The following is a 12,346-nucleotide window of genomic DNA, read 5'->3' as shown; positions in this document are numbered from 1 at the left end:
TTCCCCTGCGCCCTTGACTCGGTGTCCCCATGCTGCCCTCTGTGACTCTAAATCCCCTTCTGGGGTGACTCACCCCATCTATCTCATTCTCCAAATCACTTATTTCTCCAATCTGAATATCAGAGACCAATGGCTAAAACATACATGCTAATCAACACATCAAACATAAATAAAATGAAGGATGACAAGTGGAGATACGAAGCGATATAATAATGTTCTCAAACAAATGTGAGAATTTGGCCCAACTCTCCTTGTGTAGAGGGATTCGTTGAGGATTTTAAGATCACAAGGGAAAAAGAATATGTGGAAACTGAGGACATAAGTGAACCTACAAGAGAGTGCTTTCAAGTCATTTGTATGTAAAAATTAAAACAGTACATCGTAAATAATAGATAATAGAGACTCACTAGAGGGACTAGGACCACATCTGTTTTGTTTCATTGCTATATATGTACCCCGGAATATTTAGGAAAATATCTGCCATGTAATGTTGCAAATATTTATTTGTTTTCATGATTAGCTGGATAAATGGCTGATTTAATTTCAACTCAGTGTTTATGTTTGGAGTACTCATGAATTACTTTCATTTCGATGATGGATTATTACATTTGCTCCTTCACCTACATATTCAATTCTTTTTATTTTTTAGAGTCTCCCACTTTTCTGTTTCTCACCAGGATCCTGGAAATGTAAAGCACTTTGGATATTTGTGTTGGGAAGAGATTTAGATCACCTTTATTTGACCTGTTTCTTTCACTAGAGCTAAACAGCATTTTTAACCACACACTCTACCCTCTGCCTCACCTGTTGAACCCTGCATCCATTTCTTCCTTCCTTCTTTCTGACACAGCCTTGACCTTGTTAAGGCCCTCACACCTCCTCCCCCCCTCCCCATGCCTTCTTGTGCTTCAGCAAAAGCCAGCGGTGGCCCAACTGTGCCAAGGTTTCCTGGGGGCTGTGCTTCATTCTCCCTGGGGTACACAGTGGGTAGCTGGTAGCCCTTCTTGAGGCTCCTATCCTCTCTCTATATCCTGCCCTCAAGCATTTGCCTTTAGAGCACCAGGGTGGAACCAGAGGAGCCAGGCTATCTAAATTTCTGATCCAACACCAAGGCAGGAACTAAAGGTGTTCTCCTTTGTTCAGTCTTCATCATCTTCTGCTTATCTTACATAACTGTTGGCTCAAAACTTAAAATAACATCATCATCACAAATAGAAGGAACCGGCTTCCTAAATGTCTCCACCCTTCTCCCAAAAGTGAAAGAAAAAGGATTTTTTTCTTTTATAGCTAACCATTTTTTTTGATTAGCATATTATTTTACTGTACTTACGGATGTGTTTATACTCAGTGCTATGAAAACTTACTTATACAAGATTAAGTCCCCATTCAGACATAAAATGTTTAAGATAACAATTCAGAACTGACCCCTCTGTTTCTCCTCTCTGCTTGTAGGTTGTGGCACGTTTACCCTCTTGTCATCTGTCACAGCTGCTGTCAGTGGCCTCCTGGTAGGTTATGAACTTGGGATCATCTCTGGGGCTCTTCTTCAGCTGAGAACCTTATTAGCCCTGACCTGCCAGGAGCAGGAGATGGTTGTGAGCTCCCTCCTCGTCGGGGCCTTACTGACCTCTGTCATGGGAGGGGTCCTCATTGACAGGTACGGAAGAAGGGCTGCCATCATCTTGTCATCCTGCCTGCTTGGACTTGGAAGCCTCGTCCTGGTGCTCAGTTTATCTTACACGGTTCTTATCGTGGGACGCATTGCTGTCGGGGTTTCCATTTCACTCTCTTCAATTGCCACTTGTGTTTACATCGCCGAGATTGCCCCACAACACAGAAGGGGTCTTCTGGTGTCACTGAATGAGTTGATGATTGTCATTGGCATTCTTTTGGCCTACATTTCAAATTATGCATTTGCCAATGTTTCCCACGGCTGGAGGTACATGTTCGGCCTCGTTCTTCCCTTGGGAGTTTTGCAAGCGATTGGAATGTACTTTCTTCCTCCAAGTCCCCGGTTTCTCGTGATGAAAGGACAGGAGGAAGCTGCTGGCAAGGTTCTCAGAAGGTTGCGAGCCATCTCAGATACCATGGAGGAGCTCACTCTGATCAAATCTTCCCTGAAAGATGAATATCAGTATAGTTTCTGGGATCTGTTTCGTTCGAAGGACAACATGAGGACCAGAATAATGATAGGCCTAACATTGGTATTTTTTGTACAAATCACTGGCCAGCCAAACATATTATTCTATGCATCAACTGTTTTGAAATCTGTTGGCTTCCAAAGCAATGAGGCGGCTAGCCTAGCCTCCACAGGGGTTGGGGTTGTCAAGGTCATCAGCACCATCCCGGCCACCCTTCTCGTAGACCATGTCGGGGGCAAAACCTTCCTCTGTGTTGGCTCTTCCATGATGGCAGCTTCATTGGTGACAATGGGCTTTGTGAATCTCAACATCCACATGAACTTCACCAGTATCTGCAGAAACCATAGTCCTATCAACCAGTCCTTGGATGAGTCTGTGTTTTATGGATCAAGAAACTTGTCAGCCAGCAATGAAACTCTTAGAGAGCTCTTTAAAGGGATCACTACCCACAGCGTAAGCTCACTAACGCCCAGAAGAAATGATGTGGATAAGAGAGGGGAGATGACCTCAGCATCCTTACTAAATGCTGGATTGAGCCTAACGGAATACCAGTCAGTCACCGACCCTGCGGAAGTGTCACCGTCTTTGCGATGGCTGTCCTTAGCCAGCTTGCTTGTGTATGTTGCTGCTTTCTCAATTGGCCTAGGACCAAGTAAGTACTTTATTACCCATTCCTTCCTCCTCACCCTTTATAAATGCTAATGAACTGCTTCTGACCTGTGAGAGCGTCCCACTGCTGTGGTGTATCGTACATAGAACTGCTCTGAGCAGGACTGGGATAACCCTGGCAGAAGCATGCCTGGTTTATAGTTGCTTAGTGAAATGCGCAGGGCCAGTATTCACCCGAAGGGTAAGTTTGCCATTGTCTGTTCCCATGAGGATAGTTTTAACACCAATTGATTGGAGACGAACCAGACCTTGAAAGATATTCATGGCCCAACAGATTATATTGTTTTATGAAAACAAAGTTTATTGGGATAACATTTTTTTTTTTTTTTTACAATATCATTCCTGAGTTTCTTCATTGGTGAAAGGGGGGAAAAGCAGGATTTTTCTTAATGACACAATAGTGGGTGCATTCCAGTAATAATGAAGAAGAGGAGATTATGAGGTGGGAAGGCGGGCACAGTAGTTCTTTAAGTATATTTTATCACTCGAGTAACCTCCCAGGGCATGTCACTCTCTATTAAACAGGACAGTGGAGTCAAGTTACTCCTATTAAACAAAGTACAAACCATCTACAGGGAGATAGCCACAGGGTGTTTTATTTTATGTAGCCAGTCTACTCCAATGACAAAGTTGAAACCCTTCTCTGGAGCAAACTCTCTAGGGTTTGCTAGAATAGGTGGTTTGTTGAAGTTCCCTAGTCTTTTAGCCTCAGCTGAAAGCCTAACCTTCTCTGCAGAGAAGCTGAAAAAGGTCTTTTGTAGATCTCCCTAGAAAATAAAGTGCTTAATCTATCATCCTCAACTTCAAGCACCACTCCTCTCTCTCTTTACCCCCCCTCCCACCCTCCCTTTCACTCTCTCTAAAAATCAATGTAAAATATTCTCTGGTGAGAATTAAAAAATTATTCTATATGATTTTTTTAAAAATTTAAGCTTTATATTCAACTAATATTTATTGATACCTATTATGTTGAATACTGTGTTAGAAAGTTTTTACATACTTTGGAGGACTTCATTTTACTTTCACAATAAGCCTGTGAAGAAAAGGTTTTCACCATATTGTACAAATAATGGCACCGAATCTCAGAGAAGTTAGGTGATTTGTTCAAAAAATGAAAACATCTCTTGTCTTCTGAAATTCAGTATTCATCCCTGTCCAAGACAAGAACAAGCAGTCTTGTGTTGGTTTTGATAGCAAAGGTTAATTATTTTTAGTTTGGCCCTCTCCATGAAGATGCATTAGATGTAAGAATGAATGAAAATAGTGCATCATTGTCCAACACATGAGGCTATTATAGAGGCCGCCCTGCATTTTATTCAAGACAGAGACAGTCTCTCTTTTCTTGAAGCTCTGCTAGGTAAGTAAGCATGTAATTTTTATAAGGCTGAGCTACAGGATAAAAGAGAAGGGTAATGATAAGAAGACAGAAGTTTTTGATGTGCATTTGCTTGAATAACTAAACTTGGTTAAAATAATGTTTAAGGTGTATATTGGTTAGAATTCAAGCTCGGCTAAACAAAGACCAAAAAAAAACCAGTGGCTTAAGCAAAATAGAAGTTTCGTTCTGTCTCTCACTCAACAACTGAAGCTGGGTAGTTCTGGGTGCTGTGGAGGCTCCAGGGTCAGGCACCTACCTAAAGCCTATGGATAATGTCCCTCGGTCTCATTGGAGCCAGAATTTTAATATTAGTTCTCAGTCTATCATGATGGCTATTTAATATGAATATGCATTTTAAAATGTTGTCACCCTTTCCTGATAGCTAATTGTCCCTTGAGAATAAGTGAAGTGCATGAAGTACAGTCAATTAAAGGGAGGCGGGGTGTAGAAGGCCTAGACAATAAGACAATGTGAGCAATTCTGTCCAGGAAGCAAAAGCACTGCGAGTGCCATGCGACAGGGAATTTCTCACAGGGCTTAGACCCAGCACAGTTGTGGGGATGCTGAGAAAGCAAAGGTCTGGAAGGGACACCTGGGGGAGAAGGCCCTGAAGGGAAGCCGGTGAAGATGCCTGGGTAAGCCTGAAGTCTCCGCAGGTCAGCAGGGGAGGCAGGGGGAACGCTGGACTCCCAGCAGGGAAGCAAAGCCAACAGACCTTGCTCGGAGAAAGTGGAACCCGTGAGAAGAAACTGGAACCCACAGCTGTCTCTCACGGCCGCAAAGCCAATGACGATGCGGGCCACCTGGAGAAAAACTGGCTTTCCCCATAGGGACCCGACCGTGTGGCTGGCCGAGTAGTGGGAGCCTCTGGAGGAGGCGATCTGGTCCACTAGCTGTGCCCCATCAACAGGGAGAAACAGCGGCTCACAACAACGTGCAAAAGCTAAGCCATGTCTAGGGTCCTGTACCCCCCCCCCCAAGCATGGGGCTGAGATGTCACTTGGGCCTTTCAAGTCTCATGCACATTTCTCCTCCTGCCAACCCGCACCCAGGACGGTACAGGGGAGGGAATTCTGGGGAATGTGGTTTCAGCTTAGCTAAGTTGACGCAGCACAAGACTGCCGGAGTAAATATGGAAAGAAGTATTTCGGGATGTCAAGGGCCCTGCATTCTGTTTTCAGTTGTTGTGACATTTATTTCTTCTCATGAAAACATTAATTATTAAAATATATGGCTAGCTTACATTCCATCTACTTATAAAGAAGGGGTGAGGTCATTTCATTAATGTCTCTTGGCTTTTGTTTCTTTAGCTGTAAAACCAAAAAACCACTCTCCCGCTAATGCGTTATGAAAGCTTTCATGTTTATTTTCTCAGGATCATTAATTATCTCCTCTGAGCTGCTGAATCTCACTTACCTTTAATTCTATCGGCTCACATGACTTCTAGTTTCTTTCTTCCCAGTGCATGCTGGACTTTTCCACTTTGATGCTTCACTGTCGGCACACACAAGAAGCCCAGTGTTGGATTCTCATTCCCCTCTCACCAGGGCAACTTTCTTTTTCTTGGGGCAGTCACTCTGCCAATCACTCAGGTTTGATGCTTTGGACCTTTTCCCAATCCAGTCAGTGACCAAATGCTCTTGGATTTTTCCTCACAAATGGCTCTGGTGTTTATCTTTTTCTTCCCATTTCTGCTAGCCTTGTCTATCCCTTGTGGTCGTTCTTAGAGTGCTAGGAGACTGTAGTTCCCTCCTGTTCCAGGCCTTCCTCATGCCGTCCATCCCCTATACCAACATTTCTTAAATACCATTTTCCTCACGCCCCCAATGTTCCCTCACCCTCCATGGTGTCCTACTTTCTACCACATCAGGGAAGTCAAATGCTTTACAAGATGAAAAGTAGATTAGAAATGGTCTTCTCCAGCATTTTCCTTTTATCAAAAAGAAACAAGAAACACCAGGAGATTGAGATCACACAGATTTAGAAATATAACCCCAGGCTTTGGAAGCCTAATTCCATGCTTCCTGTACTACTATATCACGCATCTTTGAGGGAGAAATTGCATGACTTTCAGGGCCCTCCATCATCTCACCCAACTATATCAGGGTGTTTGCACCACTCCGGGGGGCACCATTTACACCGTAGTTTATGGAGTTGTGCTCCAGGGCCACCATTCATACAGAAGTACAGACAGACTCCACATAGGCTACAAAGTGAATGGAGCCCCCTGGCGGTGTGCAATGAGGCAATACCTTACCGCTTTGAGCTTCTTTATTTCCCACTGCTTTACACTTCCTCTACTCAAATCCTTCCTATCCTTAAAGCTCAGTGAAATTCTTCTCTCTTCTGTGAATTCACATCATTTCTTAGAGGTCTTTATTTATATGAACTACTAGTTATTTCTAGTGTAGAGTAGGTGAGTTCTGGGCTATAAGAAGCCTGAATTTAAAAATCAGAAAAGTTGGGTTCTAATCCCAGGTCTTCTACCTTCTGGCTGTGTGATATTTAAGTCACTTATCTTCATGAAGCTGTTTCTAATCTATGAATTGGGCATAAAAATACCTGTCTTATGTCACAGAGTGAGCATCAGGTAAGGGAATGCATGTGTGTTTTGGATGCTATAGCGTATGATATAAATGGAAGTTACAGTGTAATACATACACAGGGTAATGCCCAGTGTAATATAACTTAGTCCTTACTGATACAGTTATTGCTTCAGTGTGTTTGTTTTGGTTTATTAGCCAGAATATGGTTACTAGATTATAAGCTCTTGAGGAAAGAAATGATATCTATATTTTTTCTTCTCTCCCTTTAAATGAGCACAGCATAAATCTGTTTGAAAACTATACAGGAACACATTTGTCCTTCTAAGGGGGGATTTTAAAAATAAGATGCAGATATAGGGAAAATCTCAAAGTATGCTTGTTTACATGTGTCAGGCTATGGGGCAAACTTACCAGCACATAAGTTAGAAATGCTAGATGGCCAAAGAAACTCCTGTTTCTACCAAACTCCATCATGAGTTTTTTTCTACAGAATAATTCATCACATAGGCATGAGTTCTATAAATCTCTGGTTTTGTTCATAAGATGCAAGGGGAGTTAGTAGTGCTTGGAAACAAGTAGTGGGAAGCATTTAGGGCTTTTCTTTGTTAAATCATAGTTATTGGGAATTTCAGAGACAGACGACCTAAAAGTAGTCCCAGATATATGTATATATGTAAGAGACACCTCTACTTTTTGCTACAACATGGAGAAGAGAGTCCTTTTGAGAATTTCTTAGACCTGCACCAATACTGGTGAGACAGAGAATCTCAGGGTTGAAGGAGGTTTGGGTATGGGAAAGGGAAATAACCCTTCATCTTGTGGTTTCTCCAACTTATAATTGCAACTCAGAGGACTGAGCTGGGTATTAACGCCCGAGGCTGGGAAGCACGCAGCCCGAGACAGAATTCCCAGCCAGCCCTTCGCTCCAAGCAGAATCAGCAGCTATTTCCCATCTGTGGTTTGGGGCTACTGGCTCTCCTCGAGCTTTTAGAAGGGATTTGAATAATTGTCCTTTTTTTTTCTTGCTAAGAGTCAGTCATTTCTGTCCATATTCATGTTATAGCTTATTTTTCTTTTCTAAAGAAAGCGTACCACAGAAATTCCAATTCAATCACCAAATTTGTATTCTAGAGCATTGATATAAACTACAAAAACCAGTTGGAGTTTAAAGAAGATTTTTATTAGGAGCAAGATTTTCATGCCAGATCCTGAATGCTTTCTAAAGCTTATAATTAACTATTGTGATTATTGCTCAGGTATTTCATTTAGAGAGTTGGTTGCTTGTAATAAAGCAAATCCTTTCTGTAAATACAGGTATGAAAGAAAAGTACTTGCTGTTCTAAAGTAAAATCGAAAACAAGATTACACCATCTTTTTAAACCTTCTTAAATATGGGTTGGCTTAGAACAGCAAAATTAATTGCATTAAATCACAGCATAATTTCTTCTGCCAAAGACGTGTTTCTGTTTTTAGGTTAAAGTGTATGTCCTACATCCTTTTGCTCTCGGGTCCTTTATCTCCTTAACTGTAAAATAATAGGGTTGCCCTAGAATCTGGAATTCAGGAGGGGTAGTAAATTTGATGCCAAGTAATCTCATGTATTGTATTTTATGCACTTAAATTATTGCTCTAGCCCTGCCAGTGTGGCTCAGCGGTTGAGCACAGACCTATGATCCAGGAGATCGGGGTTCGATTCCCAGTCAGGGCACATGCCCGGGTTGCTGGCTCGATCCCCAATAGGGGGTGTGCAGGAGGCAGCTGATCAATGACTCTCATCATTGATGTTTCTATCTCTCTCCCTTTCCCTTCCTCTCTCTGAAATCAATAAAGATATATAAAAAATATATTGTTCTAAGAAGGAATTCACAAGCTTCAGCAGCCTGCTGAAAGGGTTCACGGCTGAAAGAGATTAAGAACCTCTGCCTCGCATTTCTCTATAACAGTGAAATTCTCCCATCAAATAAAATCAGGATATGTACTCCATTGTTTTTACTGGAGACTATGATTAAACATTTTGTTTTCCATACCTAAGCTTTCACTTTAAAATATGTTCAAAATCTTAACCTTACTCTCCATGGTGTTTCTGGGGTGGTCCTGGTCATCAATTTAGCTTCTTTTAATAGCTGAGTATTTTTCTATCATGGTTCAAGCTTCTGGGTAGAACCAAAGAGTCTACCCAGGACTTAGAGCCACATGCTTTAAAAATAAAGCAGAAATGAGCCCAAACACAAGGCATGAAGTTATTATCTCATGAGTTCATTTGAGGTGATATGTGTGTAGGAACCCAGCCCTTCTTAAAATAGCCACCATAACTCAGAAAAATGTGTGTGGCTGCTTTGTTCAAAATAATTAGCAGGGCTTTTTAAATTCACAAATCCCTAAACCTCCTCTTCCATATCAGGAGTAATATATTTTCCTTATGAGCAAATGAAAGGAATTTGTCTAAGGTCACGTATCAAGTTTCGTTATGAGACTGTGATTGTCATTCTCTAACTACCTTTGTATTCACACATTTGAACAGAACCTTACACTGAAGACTGAGTGACGGGTGACACCCAATCACCTCCCCTATCAGATAAGCAGGAGTTCCAGCAAGAAGTCATCTTGGAGTGACCAACAAGAGAAGAGAGGGGGAGAAAGCCTGGGGGTTTCACTGAGTCACATACTCATCCAGCACGTGTGTGTTGCTCACCCAAGATGTAGCGGGCCTGGTGCCCGGTGCTGGAGATGGCTCAGCGAGAGCCACACCCTACCCTCACCTAGCGAGCATGGGGACAGGCAGTGAGCAAGAAAATGAAGATATGTATAATTTAGGGAAAGAGAAGTGTTAACATTTAGGTGGAGGAAGAGTGATATAGAAAAATGAAGATGGGTAGGTAAAAGAGCATGCTTGGAGGAGGGTTATTTCAGATAGGGTGGCCACAAAAGGCCTTTCTGAGATGGTGACGTTGGGCCACCGCTTGTATGAAGTAACTGCATAGTGTGAAACTCTGGCAGGAGGAAATTTTAAGCAGGGAGGTCAAAATGGCTTTGAGGAGGACACGTGTTGAAGGTTTAGGAGAACAGCAAGACAGCCTGTCAAGGCTGTATAACATGGTGTTTGAATTTGCATGAGGCTTTGGCATCATTTGTGTCCCAGCTCCACAAGGTAGGACTTTGGGCAAGTCAATTCATCGCTGTAGACATCAGTTTCCCCATCTAGAAAATGGAGAAGTACTTTCTATCTCACAGTGTAATTGTGAAGTTGAATGAAGCAATCTGTATAAAGTGTACCTAGTTTAGTGTCTGGTTTGCAGCATGGACTCAATACATTTAGTTCTTAGTACTGTTAAGTATCTGGCTATGGTCAGCTGAGATGAATAGTTCTGATAATGCCAGCACTGACCTCAGCAGGCATTTTGCTTCTGTCATGTCAGGACACACAGGAAGTGCTCCATAGCCTCATGTTGAATTACAATGCCATGATCCCCCTGACCTCCCTTCTATAAACCATTCTAGTTGGGTCAAGACTAAAAAAAATACATTGGTGATTTGAAGTATAGCTTAAATCTGGATTACCTACAGTTAAGAGAGCTTCCTAGAAAACCAGACAGATTGTACAGAAAATCCCAAGGCTTTGGTGAAAGGTGTACGATGTGATGTAGGCTGAGAAACACCCAAAAGTCTTCTCTTATAAGTTGGTCCAACTAATTTAGACTATATATATGTCCTATGTGCACAAAAACTGCCTTGTTTGCTATTGTTTCCTAAGGCCTGCCCCACAATAAAGGCTTAATAAATATTTGTTAAATGAGTCGAAAACATCTCAAAAAGAGAGGGAGATGTTTCTGGACCTCTCTCAGCTTCTGTGATGAAAGGGGAGCTCTCCTTCTAGTCTGGGGTAGATACATTTCAATCTTCTCAGGCATGTATCTGAGTCAATATCTAAGGAGTAAGAGATAAATGTAGTTTGTCTTGAATCCTCTGGACATTTGATCTAAAATTATATCTGAGCAAAGCTACTCAGTTGAGAATTCAGGACCATCTCCAATTCAACTGATGACTAAAGAAAATTCATGTTTTGAATATACTAAAATTAAAGTCATTTAAAATTTTATGGTATTAGAAAAAAAACATTCCAAATATCTATTGTTTTCTCCAAATATGAGATTCAGCCCTTCTCTGGGGAAAAAAAAAGATTGAAATTAGTTATATCATGGGGTGGTTGTTCCTACCATGGTTTAATAATTGACTGTTTTAAAACTTGACTCTTTACCAAAAATAGCTTACGGTAATTTTTTCATGGTTTTCCTAAGAGAAATATGTGAAAATCTGAACCTGGAATTTGAGGGTTGTTTTTTGCTCACTTAATTAGTATTAGAGCCTAGAGATTTATTTCAGTGGATTATTTCAAGGCTTAAGAATCACATTAAATCATTCAGATATGAATGGGCAGTCCAGGTTAATAATAGTAATAAAAGATCTTTGTAGGAAAATTATACCGTAGTCATAACTAATCAAACTCTCAAGAACTGCAAACTGAATGGTATTTTAGCCCACTTGCAAGCTAGCAAATTGGCCTGTCACAGTTTTATGGATATTGGCAAAAGACTGTTTGGTGAGAGACAAAGAACCATTTATTACTCCTAGAAATAGCAATAGCCAAAATATCAACATCTGCACCAGGTCCCCAAACCCCAGTACTCACAGGACCACATGAGGAGGGCCAGACAACACCTATACACATGATGGATTATTTTAAAGAAGAGGAACCCCAAGTTTAGGGAACCCAAATCTTTTATAATAGGCAGTAAGCCAGCTTAATTTCTTCCCTGCAGGGAGACTTTATCTTTAATTTACTGGATAGTAAAAACACCTTTGCTCCAGATGAGATACTATGTCTATCTTCCAAGGCTATTTGTATAACAAACATCCTTGGAAAGACAGCCTGGAACAAAGACAGTGAGTGTCTTTGCTTGTAAGACATGCAGAAATACAAGAGACCCATGGAGAATTGTCTCTCACCTCAAATATCCTAAAAAGGCTGCTTTTCTGTTTTAAACAAGAAAGTAGAATTTTTTAAGGTTCAAAGATTATAGAGCCTAGCTTTGTTTGGTTTGGTTTTATGGAGTTTAACCAGCCTTTTGGATGGGTATCAATAGGAAGCATAAGACTCTTCTGCCATAACACTTAAATTTAGACGTTATACCTAAATAACTCTAGCTCTTCAAAAAGAAATTTTTCATGTGCTGTTTGCACAGTTAAAGATTATGACAGTCCCAGGGATGTGGAACAGAAGGTTCTAATTTAGAAGTTTATATAGCTGTTTCACTCCAAAATATATTGGGTTTAGAGCAGAGAGGCTTACACACTAGAAGTTCATCAAATGTTTCAAAAGAGATTTTAATATTCTTCATGTTTCTCCCTAGACCCCAGGCCCCTGATATTCAGAACCACCACAGTCAAAGGTTTTGTTGGTGTTCAGCATTCTTTTCCAACATTCTTGTGATAATTACATATCTTTAGAGAAAAAGTATATTGCATAAATTATTATTCTTTAAACAGGAGAGTTTTGTTATCAAGTGCAGTCACCACACAATCATATTCACACACTGGGGTTGTGCTAAATGTAA

At 41.1% G+C, this 12,346-nt stretch overlaps 1 protein-coding gene across 2 annotated transcripts in view; it reads left to right on the top strand.

The window, feature by feature from the left end:
* SLC2A12 (solute carrier family 2 member 12) overlaps positions 1-12,346 on the top strand; it is a 41,355-nt gene that overhangs the window by 14,408 nt on the left and 14,601 nt on the right. For both annotated transcript variants that reach the window (XM_016204945.2, XM_016204944.2), the window contains exon 2: positions 1,453-2,793. In XM_016204945.2, the coding sequence (XP_016060431.2) occupies positions 1,453-2,793 (1,341 nt within the window). The remainder of the gene's footprint in view (positions 1-1,452; positions 2,794-12,346) is intronic.

This window comes from Miniopterus natalensis, chromosome 5, assembly GCF_054644295.1.
Source record: "Miniopterus natalensis isolate mMinNat1 chromosome 5, mMinNat1.hap1, whole genome shotgun sequence".
Lineage (NCBI taxonomy): Eukaryota > Metazoa > Chordata > Mammalia > Chiroptera > Miniopteridae > Miniopterus > Miniopterus natalensis.
Note: the sequence above shows the minus strand (reverse complement) of the source record. Positions and strands in the feature narration are given on the sequence as shown.